General features: G+C 42.4%; 1 protein-coding gene across 4 annotated transcripts; it reads right to left on the bottom strand.

Moving 5' to 3' along the window:
- Positions 1–335: 335 nt before the first annotated feature.
- Positions 336–27522, bottom strand: Slc35a1 (solute carrier family 35 member A1). Of its 4 annotated transcripts, XM_045138601.1 has the most exons (9): positions 27406–27522; positions 26330–26491; positions 22072–22249; positions 12731–12890; positions 12414–12566; positions 10794–10860; positions 4475–4651; positions 3918–4052; positions 336–1254 (listed from the first exon to the last, which is right to left on the bottom strand). In XM_045138601.1, the coding sequence occupies exons 3-9, from the start codon at positions 22206–22208 to the stop codon at positions 1127–1129; spliced, it is 957 nt and encodes a 318-aa protein (XP_044994536.1). In that variant the 5' UTR covers positions 22209–22249; positions 26330–26491; positions 27406–27522; the 3' UTR covers positions 336–1126. The 4 variants fall into 4 exon arrangements, with proteins under 4 accessions (XP_044994536.1, XP_004667355.1, XP_004667356.1 ...); XM_004667298.2 differs by lacking the exon at positions 26330–26491 and having other exon boundaries at positions 27406–27516; XM_004667299.2 differs by lacking the exons at positions 4475–4651; positions 26330–26491 and having other exon boundaries at positions 27406–27516.
- Position 27523: the final 1 nt, after the last annotated feature.

Below are 27523 nucleotides of genomic sequence, written 5' to 3'. Positions count from 1 at the left end.
ACGCCAGGGCCTCCAGCCACTGCGACGAACTCCAGATGCGTGAGCCCCCTTGTGCATCTGGCTAACGTGGGTCCTGGGGAATTGAGCCTCGAACCAGGGTCCTTAGGCTTCACAGGCAAGTGCTTAACCGCTAAGCCATCTCTCCAGCCCTCTTTTCAAATTTTTATTAACAACTTCCATGATCATAAAAAATATCCCATGTTAATACCCTCCTTCCCTCCACTTTCCCCTTTGAAACTCCATTCTCCCTTATATCTCCTCCCCACCTCAATCAGTCTTTTTTGTTTTGCATTATCTTAATAGTCATATTCATAAAACAAAGTGATTAAACAAAATTCATATAAATAAGTTTATTGCTTGATTTCCCCATTAGGATTATAGAAATTTTATTTAAAAGACACACTGAAATTCACAAATAGAGAGCCCAACAGTTAATCATACTTTATAAAAAAAAGTATAAAAGTGATTTGGAAATTTTTTTGATGTGTATCAGCTAACAGCAAGGAAATATGAACCAAACAATAAATGGCACAAACACAGCACTGAGTTCTTAGTCATCACCCAGAAGTTGCTAAGTTATGAAATAGGTTCTGTTTAAGAAGTTACACATTCAGTTTGTTTTTTAACTAGTCTTGTATCTGCCTTGCTTTTATAAAAAAAAAAAAAAAAAAAAGGGAGCTAGGTCTGTACTACTCCTGGGACAAAATACTGTACATGAACTGGAGAACAAAGAAGGACCATCCTTCTCCCCTGGTACTTACACAAGAGAACAGTTAATACAGAAATGGCTTTGGCACTTTAATCCTCAAACACTGCCCTCAGCCTTGTTTCTTGAATATTGTTGCTTCACATGATTGTTCTACTATCATATCACTCTCATTACTTTCATTGTACATTGTGTGTGTGTGTGTGTGTGCACAACAGTAAAATTCCTTCATTCTGAAATAATCGAGCTTGGCCTCAAACAGGTCCACACTGAATCTCTGTATTCGCATTGCACCACATGCTTCCTCCTTAATTCTTTGGCCACAGTTAGCTTGTTGATGTTCAGCTACCTCCTAGGATTGACTTAAGGCTCCAGTTCAAGGTCTGCAGTTTAGTCACATAGGAATCCCTAGGACTCAAATCACACACCAATGAGTCTCTCTTTTGAAGTTGTTTCTCCTTGTTGGATAGATGTAGTTTCCTGTCTGGGTAGTCCATAGAGGTAAATGGACACACATACAAGAAGGGCTCCCAGTGCAAACGTAGATGCTAAACAGGAAAAAGAAAATTTAAAGTCACTCTGTATTTGTGCCCTTAAATAAAAATGATCAGTTTAACAACATTTTAATTATAGGGTAGTTGTATGTTTGCAATTCTAGGTCATATGAGAAATAAAGCTGGTGACAGTAGGCTTAGAAAAGTCATTCTTTTTAAGAAAGAAAAAAACGGCAAGCTCAAGGGAGTGACAATAGCAATTGCTGACTTCACACTTTCCAGGAACAAACAACATAATGGCCTCTCTATAAAATATGTAATGAAAGGAAATATCTAAGTATAATAAATATGAATGAAAAAGAAAGTACCCTGGGATATGGCTTTTCCATGACCCTACAAGCCTGTAAAACTTTAGAGTGAAAACTAAATGTGAACGTGTTAGGCACTAGTGATTCAGACCACTAAAAATTCTAGCTAAGGAGACAGGATGACTGAATAGATCACTTTCCCTACTTCACGTCCCCTTTTCTTTTAACTCCTGAAATTAGTATGTAATCAGCTTGTCATGAAGGCATATAAATAAATGCTAATATCAAAGCCACACCGTACTAAAAATGGGACTATTTAGTTCAGTACAATGGCAGTCTTTAATTTTTTATGTTATTTTGTTATTTATTTGAAAGAGGCAGACAGAGAGAATGGGTGTGCCATGGCCTCTCGCCACTGTAGACGAACTCTAGATGCATGCACCACCTTGTGTATTTTGCTTATGTGGGTCCTGGGGAATTGGACCTAGGTCCTTTGGCTTTGCAGGCAAGTGCCTTAACTACTAAGCCATCTCTCCAGACCTAATGACAGTTTGAATATCTTTGAAAATGACATATTGAAAGCCACGTGTGGTGGTGTATACATGTGATTCCAGCATTTGGGAGATAGAGAAAGGGGGATCAAGAGTTCAAAGTCTGCTTAGACTACATGACATCCTGTTCCACATCCAAAAAGGCAGAGAGAAATTGCACCAAACTATAATTGTAATTAACCTACTTACTACTAGGAAAAAAATCAGTTTTGAATTCAGGGGTAGGGACAGTTACATCTAGTAGTTAACTGAAAGGCTGCTAACACAACGTTGAACAAAAACATTTTACAGTGAACAGGTTTTTCTTAGGAGCAAAGACAAAACATATAAATGGATGGAAACCGCAATGAAAAGTTCCCCATGTCATAGGCTGGAGAGATGGCACAGTGCTTGAGGTGCTTGCCCTTGAAGGCTGACAACCTAGGCTCAGTTTCCCAGTACCCACATAAAGCCAGACGAACAGAGTGGCCCATGCATCTGACGTTTGCTTGCAGTGGCTGGAGGCCCTGACATGCCCATACTTTCTTTTTCTTCATCTGTCTGTCTCTATATATCTATCTGCTTGCAAATAATATATATATATTTTGTTAAAGGTCCCTAAATTAGCTAAGAAACCGTCTAGGGGAAGGCCAGAAGTTACCATATCCAACAATGCCATGTCACGAGGTTGGCCTTGTAAAGCCTCCTTAGTTACTACATGCTGTTCTAAGGAAGTCACCCTGACAGTCTCAGGAGACAGGTGACATTATTCAGTTTACAAGTGAGGACTGAGATATACATTACATAACTTCCCCAAGGCTGCATAGGGAACTAAACAAATAGGACAACCAGGAATTGAACCATACTATATAGTGGTTCTCTAAGTTTTCTGTGTCTATAGCTAGATTCCATTCTAAAAGTCAGTGTTACACAGGCCAGGCTCCTTGTAGCCACTTAAGACATTTAACAACTGGATTCCATTCTAAAAGTCAGTGTTAAACAGGCCAGGCTCCTTTCAGTCACTGTGAACACTTAACAGTTTTTCCTTGGTATGATAACTGGTTAGCAAAGAAATTAATTATCTTAAAAGCACCCTGAAACATAAAGACATTACTGCTTTACAAGTAATTCAAAGCCAACTGAATCCTGGGCATCAGAGCAGGGGAAAAGCACCAGAAGAACCAGCACAGCAGAGGTGTTCCAACCAGCAGTGACTAGCTTGGGCCCAACCACATCTAAAGAAAGATACAAACCTCAAGGGGACAGAGGTCATCATTTCTTCAGGTCCATGTTTCTCCTTCCTTAAGTACCTAATCAGACTATAGTTGTCCCTAAGTAGCCATGAGAAATTGGTTCCAACACTCAGATACCAAACTGTAGATACTAAGGTCCCATATATAAAAAGGGCGTAGCATTTGTATGACATTCACACATCTTCTTTACTAATTATTCACAGGTTACTTATACTGTCTAATAAAATATATCTCATAATTACTACTTTAAGAAATAATGGCAAGAAAAATCTGCACATTCCAACAAACGCATTTTTTCCTGGTATTTGTAGTCCTGACTGAGTCCACAGATGGAGAACCTGTAGTTTCCGAGGGCTGCCGCTCACCTCACTCACCCGGGCCACCCTGTATCTAATCTTTCAGGCTGTGCCCAAACCCTTTCACCTAGAGCCACCACTCAGCTCTGGGACATCTTAGGCACTGCCTGTTCACATCCACACACCTGCAAACTGTTGCACTTACAGAAAAAGCTGTAACACAGTTAGGAATTTCTATCACTACTTGGGCTAACTGCCCCTTTGATGAGAGATTCAGTTAATATGAAGGGATAACTTTCCATACTGACATGTCAGTCACACAGGACGTACTTATCTGTAATCCAAACAGCACCACGGAGGCGATGGTAGAGAGTACAATGGCTGCCGCTGCAGAAAAGCCCTTCATAATGTTGTCTGTGTACTTCACCACGATGGAGGTATACAGACCACCAACACTTGCAAGAACTTGGGGCACAGAAAAATAAAAATAAGTGAAACATTCCATATTGGCAAGGTAATTTTCATCCCCAAAAGTGCCACACTAATTTGCCTGAAAAAGGAAAATACTACTTTCTTGGGAAGTGGTCAAGTGACAGTTTGCACTAACAAGCTCATTCCTACACAGCACTGTTTCTCAGAGCAGCTATGTGGTTGCTACTAAATTGAACACATATATTGCTACATATTAGATTCTTTTGATGATGATGGCAAAGTTGCTTTGGGAAAACTATGCCACAAAATCAAGTCAATAAGACCAAAATTAATTTTTCAAACTAGTGTTCACAGAATCAAAAGAATAATTTCAAAATGCTGTAAAAGCTTAAACAGACATTTAACTTTAAAAGTAAAAAGGAGCTACTTAGAAACTTTAATTCCTCGATACTTACAGATGACAAACCAGACATAATATGTGTAACCATAGAAAAATCCTTTTTCTTTAATTTCAGCTCCATCTGATAAGTAGGCGCCAACTAATGTCACAACAATCCCTGACAGATACATCTGAATGTTTCTCACCCAAAGGGAAGTGTCTGAACTCTTTAAAACTTTTTCAAAGTAAACTCCTAGAAGAAACAGATTAGACATGGAGATAGTAAAGACTGTAATTTAGAATGCCTTTCATTTAGAACATACCCTAGATTATATTATTTGGGAAACAAGCATACATCACATTAGCCAAACATGCATGTCTTGTGTAGGTTATGACACAGGAACATTACCAATCTACATTTTCACAAAGCATATAGATTAACAACTAAGAGGGAACATCACAAGCTACACTGGACAGTATGTCATTCAGAAAAGTCTCTTCCTTAGATCACCAAAGCTTTATACTTCTTAATGCCAGTAGAAAGAGTCTTGTTGGCCATCTGAAAAGCTATACTACTATATGAGTTATTCTAATCATATCCCTGTAATATATGCCTAGCACTGAATGTGCTTAACTTTAGAAAATAACTATGTAATTATCAGTTGGACTCTTTCAGTGATACAACCAAAATAAAATTGGAATAGAATTTGCTGAGTAAGGCCATTTTTCTTTGGAGGAAGTCTATATACAATGTCAAAAGGACCATGAAGTCACTAGATAACAACTCTTGTGTGTCTCTGTGTGTTTTTATAGAGGATCCAAAGAAGTAAATGTCTGTCATTCCTGAAAGCCACATACTACAAGTTTTATATGTAAATGATTGTATGATTAACAAGGATATTAAGATTTTAGTTATAAAACATGTTACTAGAGACTTAGTAATTGGTACTTGTCAACTAAAAACAACTAATTAAAAATAATATTGAGGGCTGGAGAGATGGCTTAGCGGTTAAGCGCTTGCCTGTGAAGCCTAAGGACCCCGGTTCGAGGCTCGGTTCCCCAAGTCCCACGTTAGCCAGATGCACAAGAGGGCGCACGCGTCTGGAGTTCGTTTGCAGAGGCTGGAAGCCCTGGCGCGCCCATTCTCTCTCTCTTCCTCTATCTGTCTTTCTCTCTGTGTCTGTCGCTCTCAAATAAATAAATAATAATATTGGGAGCTTGTGGTGGTTTGATTCAGAGGTTCCCCCATAAACTTAGGTGTTCTGAATGCTATCCCAGTTGATGGAAATTTGTGAATTAACACCTCCAGGAGGCAGTGTTATTTTGGGGGACAGTCTAATGGGTGTAAGAGCCAGTGTCCCCTTGCCAGTTTTTGGCACACTCTCCTGTTGCTATTGTCTACCTGATGTTGGCCGAGGATGATGTCCACCCTCTGCTCATGCCATCATTTTCCCCTGCCATTGTGGAGCTTCCCCTTGAGCCTGTAAGCCAAAATAAACCTCTTTTTCCCAAAGCTGCTCTTGGTTGGGTGATTTCTACCAGCAATGTGAACCTAACTGCAACAGTAAAGTGGTACTGAGGAGTGGGGTTGCTGCTAGACACCTGACTGTGTGGTTTTGGCCTTTTGGAGCTGATTTTCAAGAGAAATGTGGGAGGATTTGAAACCTTTGCCTAAGAGATGCCTTGCAGTGCTGTAAGTACAGCTTGATGGACTATTTTGGTCTGAGCTGCAAGACCTGAATGCAGTAAGAACCGTGGACTGTGAGGTTTGGCTTATGAAGGTGAAAGAGAGCTTTGCTTGGACTTGGCTAGCAGTTTGCTTGAGAAGCTTGCTGTTATGCCCATGTCCTGAGAAGTTGTGCAGGGTTGCTTTGCATAGAAATGAACTGGTATGAGCAGAAGGATATGACACAAAAAGAAAAATCTTTGGGTGAACTGTTGCCCGTTCAGCTGCTATTGAGAGATGACAACCTGTGAGAATGGGCTAGCTGACCTGCATTGGGGCAACAGGAAGAATGTAGACTCCTTTGAAGGGGCCTGAGTGCTCAAGGAGTATCTTGTTCTTCAAAGTCTGCTTTATTCCCCCCTGGATTAACAAATTGGCACCCTACCTGGTATTGTGGAGTATAAGAAATGCAGGAAAGAGTGGGTCATTGAGTTTGCAACACGGTCTTGTGTTTTGGAAATTGCCATGGGCAGTGTGAAGCAGGTTTTCTGGATGCCTGCATGGAGACCCCATGGAGCCATGAGGATGAACCATGGGTTGCAGTGGAGACCCAGTGGAGATGCCAGGACCATGAGATGGCTGCTAAGGAGAGCTGCTGTCCCATGATGAAGTTTTCCAGGACAGTGAGTAGCCTAGCTGGAGGGTCAGAATTGGAACTCCAGAGACTTGTTGCTGTTTAGAATTAGAGACTTGTCACTGGCTAGAGTTGTTGGACTTGGAGCTGCAGAATTTGGTGTTTGCCTTCTTTAAATCATGTATTTCTTGAGTATTTCTTAATTATGCGCAATGCCATCTTTTGCAGTATGAATGTTTATTCTGTGCTGTTATGGGATTTTTGAGGTTATTTTTTGGTATTATAGCTCAGTTAAAAGATCTTAGACTATGGGGATGTTTGAACATCATTAGAATTGATAAAAACTATGGGGCTTTTCAAGTTGGACTGAATGCATTGTATTTTACATCATGTATGATTATCAGTTTATGGGAGCTAGGGGTGGAATGTAGTGGTTTGATTCAGAGGTTCCCCCATAAACTTAGGTGTTCTGAATGCTATCCCAGATGATGGAGATTTGGGAATTAACACCTCCAGGAGACAGTGTTATTGTTGGCGGTGGGCTTATGGGTGTTATAGCCAGTGTCCCCTTGCCAGTGTGTGACACGCTCTCCTGTTCCTATTGTCCACCTGATGTTGGCCAGGGGGTGATGTCCACCCTCTGCTCATGCCGTTTGCCCCTACCATCATGGAGCTTCCCCTCAAGCCTGTAAGCCAAAATAAACCTCTTTTTCCCACAAGCTGCTCTTCGTTAGGTGATTTCTACCACAATGAGAACCTGACTGCAACAGGGCTGGAGAGATGGCTTAGCAGTTAAGGCACTTGCCTGCAAAGCCAAAGGACCCAGGTTTGATTCCTCAGGACCCACATAATCCAGATGCAAAAGGTGCCACATGTGTCTGAAGTTCATTTGCAGTTACTCGAGACCCCTGGCACAGCCCTCCCAAATAAATAAATGAATAAAAATAAAATATTTTTTTAAAAGCCAGACAGTGGGAAACAAAAACAAAAATCAAACAACAACAAAAAAAAACCTGCTGTTCTTTCTACCCCAGAGTTCATGCTGTAAAAACATGTAACTATTCAGCATAGAGAACCACCCCCATTAGATCACCCTCTTTTCCTCTATTGTGTGAGGCTGAATTCAACACAATATTAGCTTCAAAAGCATTATTAAAAAGAGCACATTATTTTGGGGTAATTCCATTTTTGTTCCTAATATGTAGGCTCCTGAAAATAAAAGTTTAGCAAATGCTGAACATGGTTGTGCATGCCTTTAATCCCAGCACTCAGGAGGCAGAGGTAAGAGGATCACCATAAGTTGGAGGCCACCCTGAGACTACATAGTGAACTCCAGGTTAGCCTGGGCTAGAACGAGACCCTACCTTTTAAAACCAAAAAAATAGTTTATCATAGTGCTATGGATATTCATAAATTTTTCAATTCATAGACTTAACTTTCTCCTCTCATAAAACAACTTTTACATGCAACATTTTATTCTCATATCCTATATACTTTCCTAGTAAAAAAATAAGAACAGCTGTGAGTCTTGAAATAGGTACAAAGGAAGGTAAATAATAAAAATATATGATTAGTACAGTCTCTACTAAAAAGAGCTACAAGTTTCTTACCTCTTGGAACAAGCTCGTTTCATTTCTTACGATACTTAACATTCATTCTTCCTTTTCCCAATGCATTGGAGGAGTGATGTCCCTATACATGTAACCTATGATAGCAGAAGTGACGTCCTACACGTGTAACCCACAGTGCCAGAAGCAGGCTTGAAGACAGTGCCACTGCCTGGGAAGTGGGGAAAGGCACTTGTGACCTTCCTAAAGGCTATTTCCTCCATTTTTAGAGTTCTTCCTGTTGTTATTCTTGGATGGACTGAAGTAGTCTAGAATAACAGAAATTGATTCCCCCCTCCTCTTTTTTTTTTTGAGGTAGGGTCTCACTCTTGTCCAGGCTGACCTGAGATTCACTATGTAGTCTCAGGGTGGCTTCAAACTCACAGCGATCCTCCTACTTCTGCCTCCCAAGTGCTGGGATTAAAGGCATGTGCCACCATGCCATCCCCTTTTTGTGGTTTTTTGAAGTAGGGTCTCACTCTCGCCCAGGCTGACCTGAAACTCACCATGTAATCTCAGGGTGGCCTCAAACTCATGGTAGTCCTCCTACTTCTGTGTCCTGAGTGCTGAGATTAAAGGTGTGCACCACCATACCCAGCTCCTTTCTGTTGTTGTCGGTTCTGGTTTTGGTTTTGGGGTTTTCTTTTTTGATATGTGTATGTATAGGGGTAATGGGCCAGAGGTTGACACTGGATATTTTCCTCAATTGCTTTTTTTTTGACATGTATATGTGTAGGGGTGATGGGCTGGAGGTTGATACTGAGTGTCTTCCTCAATTGCTGTCCTTTATTTATTTTTATTTTACTATTATTATTATTTTGGTTTTTTGAGGTAGGGTCTCATTCTCGCTCAGGCTGACCTAGAATTCACTATGGAGTCTCAGGGTGGCCTTGAACTCACAGCAATCCTCCTACCTCTGCCTCCTGAGTGCTGGGATTAAGGGCGTGCGCCTATTTATTTTGACATGTGTATGTGTAGGGGTGATGGGCTAGAGGTTGACACTGAGTGTCTTCCTCAACTGCTGTCCTTTATTTATTTATTTTTGACATGTGTATGTGTAAGGTAATGGGCTGGAGGTTGACACTGGGTGTCTTCCTCAATTGCTGTCCCTTATTTATTTTTCAACATGTATATGTGTAGGGGTGATGACCTAGAGGTTGACACTGGGTGTCTTCCTCAACTGCTGTCCTTTATTTATTTATTTTTGACATGTATATATGTAAGGGTGATGAGCTAGAGGTTGACACTGGGTGTCTTCCTCAATTGCTGTCATTTTTTTTTTTTTTTTTTGACATGTATATGTGTAGGGGTGTTGGGCTGGAGGTTGACACTGGGTGTCTTCCTCAAGTGCTGTCCTTTATTTTTATGGAGGCAGTCTCTCACTTGAGTCCAGAACTCGCTGATTCAGCTAGTTTAGCTAGCCAGTTTGCCCTGGGGATCCCACCTCCCCCTCCCATGAACTGAGATTACAGGTAGCCACCACACTCACCTGGCATTTACATGTGTACTGAGGAGCTAAACTGCAGTCCTCACACTTGTCCACTGAGCCATCTGCCCAGCCAGCCCCCCAAAATATATTCTTAAATAAGTGCACTTCTGAATAAGGATGCGTTCTTAACTGAGTAAACTAAATAAAGCCATATATTTACTTAACAAAAAAAAAATGACACAAGGGCTGGAGAGATGGCTTAGTCAATAAGCCTCTCGCCTACAAAGCCAAAGGACCCAGGTTTGACTCCCCAGGACCCACATAAGCCAGATGCACAAGGGAGTGCACACATCTGGAGTTCGTTTGCAGTGGCTGGAGGCCCTGGTATGCCCATTTCTTTCTTTCTCCCTCTCTCCCTGCCTGCCTATTTCTGTATCTCTTGCTCTGAAATTAAGTGTGTGTGTGTGTGTGTGTGTGTGTGTGTGTGTGTGTGTATTTTCTAAAAGACACAAAACAAATAAGACAAATCCTTAATGGGAGTAAAATTGTTGGGATTGGGTTAGGGAGGTGACTTCGTGGTTAAAGGTGCTTGCTTGCAAGCCTGATGGCCTAGGTTCAGTTTCCTAGAGCCCAAACAAAGCCACATATGCAGAGTGAGTGGTTCATGCATTTGGAGTTGTAGTGGCAGGATGCCCTGGCACATCTGTACTCATTCTCTCTAATTAAATAAATTTTAAAAAGAAATTGTTGGGATAGACTTAAGACAAACTAGATCTACTGACAACTGGATAAAATAGTGCTTTCAGGCTGGAAAGATGGCTTAGTGGTCAAGTGCTTGCCTGTGAAGCCTAAGAACCCTGGTTCGAGGCTCAATTCCCCAGGACCCACATAAGCCAAATGCACAAGGTGGCGCATGCATCTGGAGTTCGTTTGCAGTGGCTAGAGACCCTGGAGCGGCCATTCTGTCTCTCTCCCCCTCTCCCTCTCTCTCTCTGTCACTCTCAAATAAATAAGTAAAAATAAACAAATATATATATATATAGTACTTTCATGACTTACCTGCAAATCCTGAGCACAGCACAGCAACAGCAATGGCACCAAAGCCTAACAATGGATTCTGTTCCACCTGCCAAGTGTAAGTTTTTTAAAGCTGCTTTTAGAGACCCAACAAATAGAATTTATTCAATAGTCTAAATGAGTACCAAAAATGTAGTTCTACTGAAAGCGTATTCCTATAGCTATTCTATAGATAGAACAAAACAAAATAAAAAGACCAAATTACAAGTTACCCAAAGCACTTTCATTGAAAATTTGTCACTAAAGTCAGACCTAGGATATGTCTAACATAACATACCTGCCTCCTTTTTCTGAGTACTAGAAAGGACTCTGGCATATACTTTTTCATGATTGGCGTGATTCTTAATTTTAATTGAATTTCTGCCTTCACTCTAACCCAAGACCCCACAACATCACTTCCGGTAATACAACATTGGAGTTTATGCCCCATCTCTGTTAAATAAAGTGCTGACTTGAGACTCCCCACCTGATTGGAGTTTTTATCCAATACTTATATACCTCCTATATGCCAGAATCCCTGCTGTGTCCTCAGCTGGAAAAGTGAAGACTGGCTCCACGCCGCAGAAAAAAACAAAGTGGTTGAACCAGGGATGGGGTACCTAGAGAGCAGCAGCTGACATTACTCTGTCCTAAGTCTTCACCAGCTCATTCTACCTGAGGAGGGGCTTGAATTGTTCTCTCCAGGACTAAATGCAACTGAGAGGTCATTAGAGGAATTCTGTTCAGAGGACCAAGCTTTCTAGAGGTTCACAGTGGGGCAGGCTGTTCTGTGTTCTTGTGTAGCTGGCAGCTTTTCACATACATACTTTTGTATGATGGTATGTGGTGTGAGGTGTTGCTTAAAACTCGGTTTTAAAAACCTCAGTGCATGGCTTATAAAGAAATTGTTTCTCTGAAGTTCTACAACTGAGTTAAATGTACAAAACGCATTATTTGATAAATACCTGGAAATATTACCAAAAATATGAACATACGTCCACATAGTCTGAAAGCAATAGTCTAAATACACTCATTTCTCCAAAGAAACCTTTTTCTAACAAGCTCAATAGGAACTGCTAAAACATACTTCCTAGGGCTGGAGAGATAGCTTAGTGGTTAAGGTACTAGCCTATGAAGCCAAGGGACCCATGCTTGACTCTCCAGGCCCCAGGTAAGCCATAAGCACAGTGACACAAGCACACAATGTCACACTTGTGCAGAGGGGGGCACACATGGCTAGTGTTTGACTGCAATGGCTAGAGGCCCTAGCATGCCAATTGTCTGTCTCTCTCCCTCTCTCTCTCCCTCTCGCATTAAAAAAAGACTTCATTCTTTTACAAACGCTTAATTATCAGCTCTTTTATTCCCAGGGGTTACCCACCCCTAGTCTGTTTGTACTTCAGTTGTGTCACCACAAAACAAAGGAGATGAAGTGCACCAAGTGTAGGTTATCATCACTGCTAATATATTTTAGCTTTCCTCTAGCAACGGTAATGCTATGAGGAAAGGCAAAGTCTATTGAGTCCAAAGCAATGCTGCGTCCATCCACATCCTGGCACGACAAGATGAGATGTGCTAAGACACCAGTTTCCTACTGGGGTCATGCTAGGCATTGTTTCTTACCACAACTTTTGTCGCTTGGGCTGGTTTCCACTGTACAAGTGTGACCCCACCACACAGCATGAAAACTGAAAACCACTGTAATTTGCTGAGTGTCCGATTTAACATTAAAACAGTACATAAGGCAGTACAAGGAATCTTGAGTTGGTAAGTCACCTAGAAACAAAACAAATTAATGAACTGAGCTAATGCCCACCTCTGATACAAAATAATTAAGAAATTATTGAGAAAGTATTTGACAGTGTCATTAAGAATTATTCTTTCCATCGTAAGAACATCTTTTTGTAATCCCAAACTCCACCGTCCTGAGCTTCACTTACCTGGTACACTGCTGCGTCCAGGTTACTGAGCGCCAGGAAAGCCATGTTGTTCTGAACAGCATAGACCAACGACGGCACACTTAGCTTCACCAGGTCCTTGGGGCTCCCCAAGACGTTCTCACTTACAGATGCCTTGAATCTACCCACACTACCAGTTTCCCTTGGAAAACACAAGGGGAAGATGAAAGGGTGGTGAGGCAGGACAGTAACCCCCCTTCCGCTAGACCCCACACTAGGGGTTAAAACCAGGGCCTTGCACATGCTAGGCAAGTGCTCTGCCACTGTGCATTCCTACCTAGCCCCTGTTTTTTTGATACAGGGTCTTCCTTTGTGGCTCAGGATGGCCTAGAACTCATAATCCTCCTGTATCTGCCTCCCAAATGCTGGAATTATAGGCATGTGCCACCACGCCCAGCTTCAAGTGCATCCTTCTAGATTCTTTCATGTACATGGTGCCTATATTAAGTCCAGTAATGTGGGGTTTTTTTCTTTTTTCTTTTTTTTTTTTTTTTTTTTTTTGAGATAGGGTCTTACTGTAGCCCAGGGTGACCTGGCACTCATTCTATGGTCCCAGGCTGGTCTCAAAACTCAGAGGGATCCTCCTACCTCTGCCTTCCAAGTGCTGGGATTAAAGACTTACACAACCAAGCCCAGCCCACTGGTATAATTTTTTATTTTGACATTATTTGTGATAAGTAGAAACATAACAATGAAGTAGTCATTTTTTCATTTTTTGTTTGTTTTGTTTCTTGAAGCAGGGCCTCACTCCAGCCCACACTGACCTGGAACTCATTTTGTTGCCAGGCTGGCCTTGGACTCATAGCAATCCTACTTCAGCCTCCTCAGTACTAGAATTAAAGGCAATGTGCTATCATGCCTGACTTGTATTACCATGTTAAAAATTAAAGATTTCTAGCCAGGCGTGGTGGTGCATGCCTTTAATCCCAGTACTCGGGAGGCAGAGGTAGGAGGATTGCTGTGAGTTCGAGGCCACCCTGAGACTCCATAGTGAATTCCAGGTCAGCCTGGGCTAGAGTGATACCCTACCTCGAAAAAACAAAAAAAATTAAAGATTTCTAGGGGCTGGGGAGATGGCTCAGTAGTTAAAGGTGCCTGTTGCAAAGCCTGCCTGTCTGGGTTCGATTCACCAGTCCCCACATATAGCCAGATGCACAAAGTGGCACATGCATCTGGAATTCATTTTCAGTGGTAAAAGGTCCTAGCATGCCCATTTTCATTCTCTTCCTACCTTCTTCCCTCCTCTGCCTAGCTTCTTGCAAATAAATATTTTAAAAAGAATTTTTAAGATTTAAGATTTCTACTTACAAAAAATACAAATAAATTTATCACCATCAAACTCAGGTCAAGAAGTTTTTGAGTATATTAAGTAATAAGTATCAGGAGAAAGAATTTCTACAAAAATTACCTTAAAAATATGAATCTTGAGCAGGGCATGGTAGTGCACATCTTTAATCCCAGCACTCGGGAGGCAGAGGTAGGAGGATCACCATGAGTTTGAGGCCACCCTGGGACTACATAGTGAATTCCAGGTCAGCCTGAGCTAGTGAGACCCTACCTTGAAATTATACACACACATACATATACATACATATATATGAATCTTCTACCACTTTATCTACATTGTATCAAGTTTAAGCTAATTATACTAACTGATCAGGCTGCATAGCTGTATTTTTAAGACTGTTTTCAAATTATAATACACTTAAGTTCAAACAAAAGGTTATGAAAGTTATTTGGATTAGAAATCAAATAATTCTTATTTGAAGTATTTTATAAATGTATCCAGTGCTAATGAAATATTATAAATCTTTACATAAAACTTAAGTCAGATATCTGTAATTCCCTAAAAGTAAATTATATCTGTAGTGTACAGTTTGCTATTTAGCCACATACTAGTTATGCATGTTCTTGACTTACTTTTGCTAAGGAGGACTGACTAATCTCTCATTTTTCCTACTGAAAACCACCTTACTTGTTTTCTGAAAATAAAAATAAGACAATTTTTAAGAATAAGTTTCAATATCTTATTGAAACGATCCTAAAGACACAAACAGTAACCTTATAAGGACTAAGATTTTGTTAAGACAGCTCAGAGTTACGGTAATCATGACTATGTGTCTTTTTTATTAACATTAAGATCAATAGTTCTAATTGAGTTTTTCATATTTAAATGATGTAAGAATAATAAACAAGGTTCTGAGGGGGGTCAAAAGTCCACTGTATGAAATGGAAAGATTTGCAGACCATGTGAACTACAGGCTAAGGCTTTCATGATGCCATTACCTTTCGTGCCCTTCTAAAACACTTATGTTACATGTGGACTCAGAGCCTCACTGACAAAACTGCTGAGCAGTGCCATCTGTACAGCCTATCCCACCCCCACTGTATGATGTACTCACTGCAGAACACTCGACCCCCAAGAAAAAGCTAAAGAGCAGAAATGTAGCTGGGGCCACACAAAAACAAGAGCCTTCTCAGTTACAGATCTTTCTCTTTTGCCAAGTTCATTACTCGTCACACTATGGTGCTAAGTCTATATGCCAAAAAGTAATGTACAGAGCCTGGTGGTGTGCTACTAACTCTGTAAGAGATGGTCAGTAACCAAAAAGGTCATTTTGCTGAAAAATACATGTAAGAGTTTTCCAGGTGTCTGAAGACTAGCCTTTTCCTTTTTGTGGGGAGGAGGTACAAGATTGTTTTCTGCTGCTAGAGACAGAACCTAGAGCCTTCCCTGGGCTACAAAGCAAAACTGTCTCAAAAACCCAAGGGATTAGGGGAAAACTCTAAGGTGAAACTAATTCTTTAACCAGCAGCAGGCCTGATCAGACAAGCATGCTTAGAAGGCATAAAATCCTTGGCTAGGTTATAAAGCACCGTGCAGAATGCAACACAGAAGTTACCTGTGAACTTAAGAAATCTAAACCATATTTTACAGACTCCTTATCTACAAAATTTAGTATAATTAGGCCACATAAAGCACTTTGAAGAACTGGGTGTGATGTCAATTTGAGGACAAACATACCATTATATGAGGCACATGACTGTTAACTTCCTTCTTCATAAATAAAGTGTAGAAAGAACCCAGCAGAAAAAAGACATAGGGTTGGAAACACCTACAGTCTAAGTTACTTACCAGATACATTATTCTAGATAATACATAGCAAAGGACGTCTGTGATCTTAATATGGGTTAGTAATTCAAAGATTCAGAGGATTATTATTAAACATATCCAAAGTATATGCCCATCATGCTAGGATTAGTCAGTCTTTCCGGACTGTTCAGACAAGCAAATAATGAAAACCTGACTTTGTTCTAGGATGGTGTAAAAGCATCTTTACTTCCTTCTCTGTGTCCTACCTGTGGCAGGCAAAGCCTGCACCAGTCTGCACTGTGAGTCTTGGGTCACAGGGCTGAGTGTAGCATACAGCTAATGAGCAGTTTTCCTATGAAAATACTAAGTGTTATGAGAAATATCCAAGTAGTTCATTTTAAATGTGTATTTTTAACTTTATTTTTATTTATTTATTTGAGAGAAAGAGGCAGAGAGAGGGAGAGAGAATGGGTACATTTGGGTCCCCTGCCACTGCAAACGAACTCCAGAGGCATGCATCCCCTTGTGCATCTGGCTCACGTGAGTCCTAGGGAATAGAACAGAGGTCCTTTGGCTTTGCAGGCAAACACCTTAACCGCTAAGCCATCTCTCCAGCCCTTAAATGTGTTTTACATTTTAAAAGATAACTTAGAAATTGGGAACTTAAAATCCAGTTGCCAAAAAATAGTCACCTTATTTAGATAGACCTTTTGCAACATCACTGCTAATCTGCCCCCTCTCTCCACTAAACAGAATTGACCAATTTCCTTTTCAGTTTAGAAGTGATCTGTGCTAGGGCATTTGCCTAGCATGTGTGAGGCTCTCAGTTGAAAGAAAGTGAGGAAGGAAGGGTGATTTGATACAATCAGTGCATGTACAAAGATAATTACTACATCTTTGTAGTAGTAAGCACTGGAAATAAACATCTGTGAACAGAGACTGGCATATGGTACATTCAGACAGAATATCATGCAGCTTGGAGGAAGCAGACTTCTATGTACTAACATGAAACATTGAAGTGGGAAAAATGATAATATAACCAGATGCATAAGATAGCGCATGCATCTGGAGTTCATTTGCAGGGGCTAGAGGCCCTGGCATGCCCATTCTCTCCCTCCCTCCCTCTCTCTCTCTGTGTGTCTTTCTCTGTCAAATAAATAAATAAAAATAAAATATTTTTTAAAGTGGAATATAGTGTATTCAAAGGTACTGTTTCATACACAGTGCCCAATAATCTTACACATAACTAAAATGAGGCCATATAACGCTTAGTGATTAAAGTACAAATCCATTAAAACCTCTACCTCTGCACAACCTTCCTTTCTTCTTGAAGTTCTAATTTCTGATTGGGGTAAGTATAAATTGCATATTCAAAACATCATGGGGGCTGGAGACGGCTTAGCAGTTAAGGCACTTGCCTACAAAGCCTGAGGACAAGCTGACTGTGGTGGCACATGCCTTTAATCCCAGCACTCAGGAGGCAGAGGTAGGAGGATCACCATGAGTTAGAGGCCATCCTGAGACACATAGTGAATTCCAGGTCAGCCTCAGCTACAGTGAGACCCTACTTTGGGAGTGGGGGAGCCTGAGGACTGAGGTTCCATTCCCCAGCACCCACATAAGCCAGATGTATAAGGTGGTGCATGCATCTGGAGTTTGCAGTGCTAGAGGCTGTGGCACACCCATTATCTGTCTCTCTCTCTCTCTCTCAAATATTTAAAAAAAAGAACCTTTAAAAAATCATGGAAAATTATAGGGCTGGAGAGATGGCTTAGCGGTTAAACGCTTGCCTGTGAAGCCTAAGGACCCCAGTTCGAGCCTCAATTCCCCAGGACCCACGTTAGCCAGATGCACAAGGGGCGCATGCGTCTGGAGTTCGTTTGCAGTGGCTGAAGGCCCTGGTGTACCCATTCTCTCCCTCCCTCTCTCCCTCTCTCTGTCACTCTCAAATAAATAAATAAAAATAAAAAAAATTTAAACCATGGAAAATTATAAGCAAAACCCATTGGAATAGGTGAATCATAAACACAGAAATCACTACTTCAAAACAAAAACCAAACTTAATCCAGGAGTGGTGGTACACACCTTTAATCCCAGCACTAGGGAGGCCAAGGTTTTAGAAGAATCACGAAGAGTTCAAGGTCAGCCTGAGACTACATAGTGAATTCCATGTCAATGAGACCCTACCTGGGAAAAACAAAAAGGAGAAATAGTTCTATGTTCTTACCTAATTTCTACTCAAAACTTTGGGTCCAGGTTTAAATGTTACCTTCCTTAGAGAGAAACTCCCCAGTCCAAATGGAACATACTCTACTTTTTTGACTAGTTTTAATTTTAAGTCTGCTTTTTGTTTTCTGAGGTAAGGTTGCATTCTAGCCCAGGCTAACCTGGAGTTCACTATGTAGTCTCAGGGTGCTTTGAACTCACAGCAATCCTCCTACTTCTGCCTCCCTAGTGCTGGGATTATTAAAGGCATGTGCCACCATGCCCACATGGCGGATTCATTCATATTTTAATTTTATTGATGCCTGGGACAGGGGCCTTGGAAGTGGCTGTAAAATTTTTTCTCTTGATTTCATTTGCTTGAAATACCTTTTTTCTACCAATTCTCCCTGAGATATATATATTTTTTGCAACCAGGTACAGAGAGAAGAAACAGGACCTCCAGCCACTGCCAGACACATGTACCACTTTGTGCATTTGGCTTTACATGGGTACTAACAAATAGAACTTGCATCATTAGGTTTTGTAGACAAGTGCCTTAACCTCTGAGTCATCTCTTCAGCTCTAGTGTTTATTTTTGATGATAAGGTGAGTTTCTTGACAACAGCAAAGAGCTGGATCCTGTTTTCTGATCCAGTCTGCTATTCTATGGTTTTTGATTGGTGAATTGAGACCATTAATATTCAGTTATTACTAAAGGTCAGTGTGAGTTAATTCCTGGCATATTAATGCTTTGGTGGTGTTTAGTATTTTCTTGGTCTCCATTTGCTTATCTACTTATCTAGCACTGATTACTATTTTCCAACCTCTTGCACATACTTGTCCTACTCTTCAGTCATTTGAACTCAAAGAGAGACAGACAGACCAAGAGAATGGGCACACTAGGGCTTCCAACCCCTGCCATCAAACTCCAGATACATGAACCACATTGTACATCCTTTAGCAAGCTTTTAACACAGAAAGTTTCTTTCTCCAGCAGAGATAACTTTGCTGGGTATAGTAGTCTGAGTTGGCACCTGTGTTTTTTCAGTAGTTCAAGTACATTGTTCCAAGCCCATCTGACTGTTTCAAATGAAAAATCCTGTTACCTGATGGTCCTGCCTTTATATGTGACTTGCTGTTTTTCTCTTTTAGTGCTCACTATACTTTCTTTGTTCTTTGTTTATTTGATATTTTGACTGTGATATGATGTGGAGAATTCCTTTTCTGGTTCTGTTTGTTGCTGTGTGCCTCTTTTACCTGGATAGCACCTGGTTTTTGTTTGTTTTTCTCTTGGAAAATTTTCTGTTTCTTTAACCTGAAGCTGTTCTCTGCTTTCTGTGTCCAGTATTCATAGATTTGTTTTTTATGGCATCCCAAATTATCTGTCATGTTCCACTTATACTTTACTTGAACTTGTCACTGATATGACTTTGTGAACTACTACCCTGTCCTTGGGCCCTGACACTCTGTTCTCCCCACAGTCTCTGATGCTGGTGAGGCTTCCCATGGAGCTTTTTATTTGACTTGTTGTGGTTTTCATTGAGTGTGGTTTTCTTCACTGAATTCCTCTTTCTTACCTTGGTTTGACTTCATTCCATTCACCTGCTTGTGTTCTTGTGGAGTTCCTTCAGGCATCACTGTGGGCTCTTTGAATTCATTCTGGTATTTGTGCTTTGTTGGGTATTATTCAGACGTTTATATATGTCCTCTTTAAGTTCTTTGTACATACTTAACATAATTGTGCTTTTGAACTGTGTCTAGAATTTCCTGTAATTTGTTCTCATGGGAAGCCTCTACTATGGGAATGGGTATTCTTGGAGGAGACATATTGCCTTGATTTCTCAGTGTATTCTTTTTGCAGTGGGGTTGGCCCATCTGCAGATAGTGTGATCAAATGTTCCTGGACTCACAAGGTCCTGGAAGAGAGGGGCAAGATTAGTGTAAGGGTACACATGGAGTCACAAGGTCCTGGAAACAGAGAGGTAAGTGTAGTGTGAGGGTGCACATGGAGTCACAAGGTCCTGGAACAGAAAGGCAAGTGTAGTGTGAGGGTGCACATGGGAGTCACAAGGTCCTGGAACAGAAAGGCAAGTGTAGTGTGAGGGTGCACATGGAGTCACATGGTCCTGGAACAGAGAGGTAAGTGTATTGTGAGGGTGCACATGGAGTCACAAGGTCCTGGAACAGAGTGGTAAGTGTATTGTGAGGGTGCACATGGAGTCACAAGGTCCTGGAACAGAGAGGCAAGTTTAGTGTGAGGGTGCACATGGAGTCAAATGGTCCTGGAACAGAGAGACAAGTGTAGTGTGAGGGTGCATATTGAGTCACATGGTCCTGGAACAGAGAGGCAAGTTTAGTGTGAGGGTGCACATGGAGTCCCATGGTCCTGGAACAGAGAGGTAAGTGTAGTGTGAGGGTGCACATGGAGTCACATGGTCCTGGAACAGAGAGGCAAGTGTAGTGTGAGGGTGCACATGGAGTCACATGGTCCTGCAACAGAGAGGTAAGTGTATTGTGAGGGTGCACATGGAGTCCCATGGTCCTGGAACAGAGAGGCAAGTGTAATGTGAGGGTGCACATGGAGTCACATGGTCCTGGAACAGAGAGGCAAGTGTAGTGTGAGGGTGCACATGGAGTCCCATGGTCCTGGAACAGAGAGGCAAGTGTAATGTGAGGGTGCACATGGAGTCACATGGTCCTGGAACAGAGAGGCAAGTGTAATGTGAGGGTACACATGGAGTCACAAGGTCCTGGAACAGAGAGGCAAGTTTAGTGTGAGGGTGCACATGGAGTCCCATGGTCCTGGAACAGAGAGGTAAGTGTATTGTGAGGGTGCATATTGAGTCACATGGTCCTGGAACAGAGAGGCAAGTGTAGTGTGAGGGTGCACATGGAGTCACGTGGTCCTGGAACAGAGAGGTAAGTGTAGTGTGAGGGTGCACATGGAGTCACGTGGTCCTGGAACAGAGAGGTAAGTGTAGTGTGAGGGTGCACATGGAGTCACGTGGTCCTGGAACAGAGAGGCAAGTGTAATGTGAGGGTGCACATGGAGTCACGTGGTCCTGGAACAGAGAGGTAAGTGTAGTGTGAGGGTGCACATGGAGTCACGTGGTCCTGGAACAGAGAGGCAAGTGTAGTGTGAGGGTGCACATGGAGTCACGTGGTCCTGGAACAGAGAGGTAAGTGTAGTGTGAGGGTGCACATGGAGTCACGTGGTCCTGGAACAGAGAGGCAAGTGTAATGTGAGGGTGCACATGGAGTCACGTGGTTCTGGAACAGAGAGGTAAGTGTAGTGTGAGGGTGCACATGGAGTCACATGGTCCTGGAACAGAGAGGTAAGTGTAGTGTGAGGGTGCACATGGAGTCACGTGGTCCTGGAACAGAGAGGCAAGTGTAATGTGAGGGTGCACATGGAGTCACGTGGTCCTGGAACAGAGAGGCAAGTGTAATGTGAGGGTGCACATGGAGTCACGTGGTCCTGGAACAGAGAGGTAAGTGTAGTGTGAGGGTGCACATGGCCTCACACAGGACAGTGTGGTGGCACAGACGAGGAGAGGCACATGGAGCAGCAGGGTGCAGGCTCACGTGCAGCGTGGTGTGTGGCACGGGGGTGAGGAAAAGGCACATGGGGACTGTTTCTACTATCAACCTCCCACATGCTGCTGCTGCTGCGACTCCTTCCTTTGTTCCCTTCTCACCAACACACGTGACCCCAACCTACATGAACTCACCTGCTGCTCTCAATTATTTACATAGGTTCCCATCTCAAATCTTCTCCTAGAATTTTATTTAATTCTCACCACCCTGTATTATTTTGCCAATGAAAAAGACAATAAAGTTTGGAGAGGTTAATAAATTACTTGGCAATCACAAATATCACCTTTGGGGGGGGGGGGAGCAAACCACTCTTAGCTAAGAAACGCCACTTGAGCAATCTAACACATAAAAGCTGCAGCTTGAATTTAATAAATACAATTATTACTATGAAGAAAAATAACAATGCTGTGGAATTATTTTTACTTACTTAGCTAAAAGTCCAGCACTTAATAATAACTTTATCACTTCTGTGATGCACACGGCTGTGGTGGAGAAGTAGAGGTCTTTGTCTGCTGTCCTCGTGTATCTTAACGCTACTGTGTATGCTGCGGCCACCAGGGTCATCACAGTCAGGCAGTACAGCTTGAAGAGTAAGCTCACATTCTCTGCAAAGTATGTGCGACAAAGTATTACTTGGTAGATATTACCAATATATACATAAGCTTATAGCCAAAATACTTCCCAATTTCCAGCACAAATTTTTCAAAATCCTGGCATCTGAAATACTATTTCAAAGCAACACTCTCCAATCACATAAACAAAACCTGCTGACTGTAAGCCTCAGTACCAGATAGAACAAATTGTGTTCAGTGCCCTAACTGCAAGATCATGTGGCAGAACAGCCCTGCTTTAAGATGCTGTAAATTATAGTTTAATTATCTTTGTGACTACAATCTTAGGAAAACAAGATGGAAGTGATTGCCATGTATATTCTAAACTTACAGACAAAAGAAAGAGGGTGTGCTGTTACCCCACTGACTACCTGGGCTGATGTGCTGGACATGGCTGGCTAGGAGGGTGTCCCCTTGTTCCTCACCACTGCATGTGGATCTCTCCTGAAGCCTGGTCAAAAAGAACAACCTTTCCCCAGAGAGGACTACTCTTTCATCACATACACAAGTGCATCCTTGCAGTCGGCTCCACACCACTGGGATGGACCTCCAAACCAGACACAGTTTATGGGAGGAAGGGATTTATTTGAAGCTTATAGATCCAGGGGACGTTCTACTGATGGCAGAAGAAGCTGTCACCCCCTTCACAGATCCAAGCAGAAAGACAACCAAACAGCCAGCAGCAGAGAACTGCAACAAGCAGCACGGACCCAAGCACAACTCTGCTACCGTAGGTTGGAATTCAGATCTGCCCCCAGTAGCACACCATCCCCCAAGAGCAAGGTCTTCCTAGGGTCAGAAGCTGCAAACTCAACTTTAATACAACCTGAGTCTATTGGGAGACATTCAAACTACCACATAGACTTTATGAACATCATAGTACAAAGTTTCTCAAAAATTAGGCCTAGCAAAAGCACTCCTGAACATGCATATACCCTAAGAACTCCACACTCTACTAGAGATACTTGTACATCCATATTCACTGCTGCTCTGTGTATGATACCTAAGAAATGTAACCAACCTAGATGCCCATCAGCTGATAAATGGATAATGGAAACATGTTACAGGTACACAATGTTATTTTACTCAGCAGTATGGAAAAATGAAATGATGCAATTTTCAGGAAAATGAATGGATCTGGAAGAGAATTAATTGAAGTGACCCAACTCAGAGGGACAACTCCATCTTCTCTCTTGTATGCAGCTCCTAGCTTGTAATATCTGTATATATTTAAAGGAGGGCAAACATGTTACAACCTACTAGGCTAGGCTAGAATCATAACCAAGATATAAATTAATGACTGCGGTGCAAGGGACAGACCAAAGGACATGTGACATGAAACTAGAAGTGGGGAAGATATAGGGGTAGGAAGGGAGATTACCAGAATACCTAAAATTCTGTATGCTAACTGAAAAGTAAAAATTTTTACAAGTATAATCATAGCTATACACCTTTGCTACACCTTTAAATAAGCTCTCAAAGACAGCAGAATGAGAGAAAAACAGACAATTTGATAATGTCTTTATGATTTAATGACCTTAATGATTTAAGGTCACTGGTGATACAATCATGCAATCCCAGCACTGGGGAGGTTGAGGCAGAAGGATCATATGGGCCAGACCAATGCTAGCTATATGATGGGACTCTTGTCTCTAAGAGTTCTGTACAGAACCTTATCACCGTGAGGTCAAGGCCACCCTGAGACTCCATAGTGAATTCCAGGTCAGCCTGGGCTAGCGTGAGACCCTACCTTGAAATACAAAACAAATATCTATATCAGACTGGAGAGATGGCTTAGTGGTTAAGGTGCTGGCCAGCGAAGCATAAGGACCCTGGTTTGATCTCCCAGGACCCACATAAGCCAGATGCACATGGTAGCACATGTGTCTGCAGTTCATTTGTAGTGGCTGGAGGCCCTGGCACATCCATCCATTCCCTCTTTCTCTCAAATAAGTAAATTTAAAAATTAAAATTAAAAAAAAAATAGCCAGGCGTGGTGGCACACACCTTTAATCTCAGCTTGGGAGGTAGAGGTAAGAGGATTGCCATAAGTTCAAGGCCATATGGTAGAGTGAAAGAAATACAGCCCAAGAACCTAAAAAGCCCAAAATGTCTTAGTTCTAAAAAGTTTTTATTTGTGTGTGTATATGTGTGCGCGTAAGCGTACACATGCGCACGCACATGCCAGGATATTCCCATGTGACTTCATGTGGCTGGGGAATTGAAACTGGGCTGACAGAATACAAGCAAGAGCCTTTAATGGCTGAGTCATCTCCCCAACTCCTCTCAAAAGCATTGTTTATGTGAAAGGAAGTATGTCCACTACAATACTTCTTTTGTTCAACTTTCCTACCCAAGTGTTCATACAACTTCAGAAGCAAGCAGCAATAATGTTTAATCAGTCAATAAAGGAGAAAGCGAACTTACTCTGCCACATTTTTATATGGGCTCAGAATGGCTTCACACATTGAAATGGCTGAAAAAATTAAACAGCCCTTTATGATACATGGAAATTATATTAAATTCAAAATTCAACATCCATAAGTGAGGTTCTATTGGACCACATCCATAACTCATCTGTCTCCAAATTATTTTGGCTGTTTTGCCCTACAATGCAGTGTTCAGTAGTTATGACAAAGACCATCTGCTCTCTATAGACTGTCTCCATCCATGTCCTAAACTATCAGTACTATCAAAAAAGAAGTTAAGAGCCGGGACTGGTGGCCATGTCTTTAAACCCAGCACTCAGGAGGTAGAGGTAGGAGGATCACCATGAGTTGGAGGCCACCCTGAAACTACATAGTGAGTTCCAGGTCAGCCTGAGTTACAGCGAGGCCCTATCTCGGAAATCCCCCCCAAAAAAGTTAGGGCTGTAAATCCAAATCTCCTGTATTTTGTGTATTACATAGGTTCCCAATTCCAAAAACAATATATTGAATATTTAGACACTAAGCCTAGTATTTACTGACCTATTTTGTCATCACTTTAAAAAAAATTACCCATCTGCATTATTGAGAATATACTATGTTCTTGAAAGTGATTACTACTCTAAGCAGAAAAGCAATGTTTAGATACTTTTAAAACATAAAGGACTTGGTTTTGCAATACCACTTTAGAAACATATTTCACCTTTATAAAAACAATTTAGATAAAAATGTTCTTTTCACTGGGCATGGTGGCACACACCTTTAATCCCAGCACTTAGGAGACAGAGGGAGTGTGAGGCCACCCTGACACTACATAGTGAATTCTGAGTCAGGCTGGGCTAGAGTGAAACCCTACCTCAAAAAGACCAAACACACACACACACCAAAAAAAAAAACCTTTCTTCTTCATTGCATTCAGATTTTCCAGTATGAAATTTCATTTCTTTCTTTCAATTTTTTACTATAAAAATCATGGCATGTGACTATTTTAGCCTTTCCTGAAGATTCAGATCCTGCCCAAGCAAGTAACCAGAACCCTTACCAACAACTCACCAGGCAGGCACATGTGTACCCTGCTGTTACCCCTCACCCAGGTTCTATTAGCTCCCTCACAGTATCTGTTTCTAGGTGGGAAATAGCCCCCAGTGACACTTATCTGGAATTCCTATTTCTCAGTTACATTGTAAGTGGGATATTGTTACGGAAGATTCCTGAGAGCTTGGACATTTAAAAAGACCAGGTAAATTCGTTGTGACTCTGAAGTGTTGGGTTCAGAATCCAGAAGACTAAGGAGGCAGTTTCTTTGGGCCCAAAGTTTTGTTAACACCAGAGGGAGAGAGTTGCAGGGTTTCGAGAGAGAAGAAAGGTTCTGAACCGCCCAGCACAAGAAAGAAGTGATTTTAATTCTCTTTTTAAAAAAATATTTTATTTATTTGCAAGCAGAGAGAAGAGAGAATGGGCACAAAAGGGCCTCTTGCCACTGCACACAAACTCCAGAGGCATGTCCCACTTTGTGCATCTGGCTTTGCCTGGGTAGTATGGAACCGAACCCTGGCAGCAGGCTTTGCAAGCAATCGCCTTTAACAGCTCAGCAACATTCCAGCCCTTTAAAGTCTTCTGTGGAGAAGGAGGAAGTTGAGGGTCTTACACTGCCTGTATGGGGTGTCCGGTTCACTCGAGATGGGAATTTCACCGGAGCCACATTGTCCAGATGTTGGGAAGCTGGGTTTTCAGCAGTTTTGGGTCAGTCAGCAGGTGCTAGCTGGGAGGGTCGAGTTGTGTGTGTCCTCCCAGCTCAGGACAGAAGGGCCTAGGAATTACCATAATAGAAGACGTTGGTTCTAAGATCCCAGATCTAGTCAGCTTGCTTACAGCGAGGGGGAGGAACCACTGACATAACATGATGGCCCTGGGTTAGCGAGGCTAGGGGAAATGGAGGAGAGTGGGAGTGAAGGAGGCAGTTTGGGTTAGGCTTACGGAATTCTACAGCAATGTGTGACACAACCACAAGGAGCAAACTATTCACCAGCAATAAGCCCAAATCTTTAAACTGGTACATTTTGGTAGTAATTTTGCCTTCTGTTCGCTCATCATTAACCTTACTATGCCCGTTTTATGTAAGTTAACAAAACCAAAACAACTCTTCTATTCGTTCCTGTGTTGTTTAAAAACACAACCTCTTAAGGTAGGACTTACTTGAAATGGACTCTGGGCAAGAGAAGCCTCGGTAACCTCCGCCTAATGAGAAATGCAAACTCCCTAACAACATTAACATTTGACTGACACGCAAAAGCACTGTTCTTTAAATACGTGCTCAGCGTTTACTTAGGGGTGAGGCCAAGTGCTCCAAGCATAAAGGATTGAAGGGACGCTGACGTCGCCAGGAACGGCAGCTCAGGCCACCCCTGCACTTGGGAGGCTGAGGCGAGTTCGAGGGAGGCCCAGAGTGAGATCCCGTGTCTCCCCTCCAAACACGAGGGCGTCTCCCACCGTCTCCAGGCCTGGCGGCCACAGTGCACGACTCCAGCTCCCGGCCAGCCAACGTAAGCCGCGGCGGGCGCCCACCGGCCCAGCGGCTCCGTGCCCGGCCTGCGAACACCGGGGAGGCCGGGCCAGCGCGCAGGCCGGACAAAGGCGCGAGCCCGAGAACAGCAAGTCCGGCGCCAGCCCCGGGCAGCCCGCAAACGCCCGTCATCGCACCTCACCCCGCAACCCGGGACTCACCTCTGGGGGAAGCCATGGCGCTGCGACAGCCCGGCGCAGGCCAGACAGCCGCGATCAACGCGCCCCAAGCGGCGCACCGCCCCCGCGGTCATCGAGACGGCCGCCCGGGCCTAGAGCG

This window comes from Jaculus jaculus, chromosome 19, assembly GCF_020740685.1.
Source record: "Jaculus jaculus isolate mJacJac1 chromosome 19, mJacJac1.mat.Y.cur, whole genome shotgun sequence".
Lineage (NCBI taxonomy): Eukaryota > Metazoa > Chordata > Mammalia > Rodentia > Dipodidae > Jaculus > Jaculus jaculus.
This window is presented reverse-complemented; position numbering and strand designations above follow the sequence as displayed.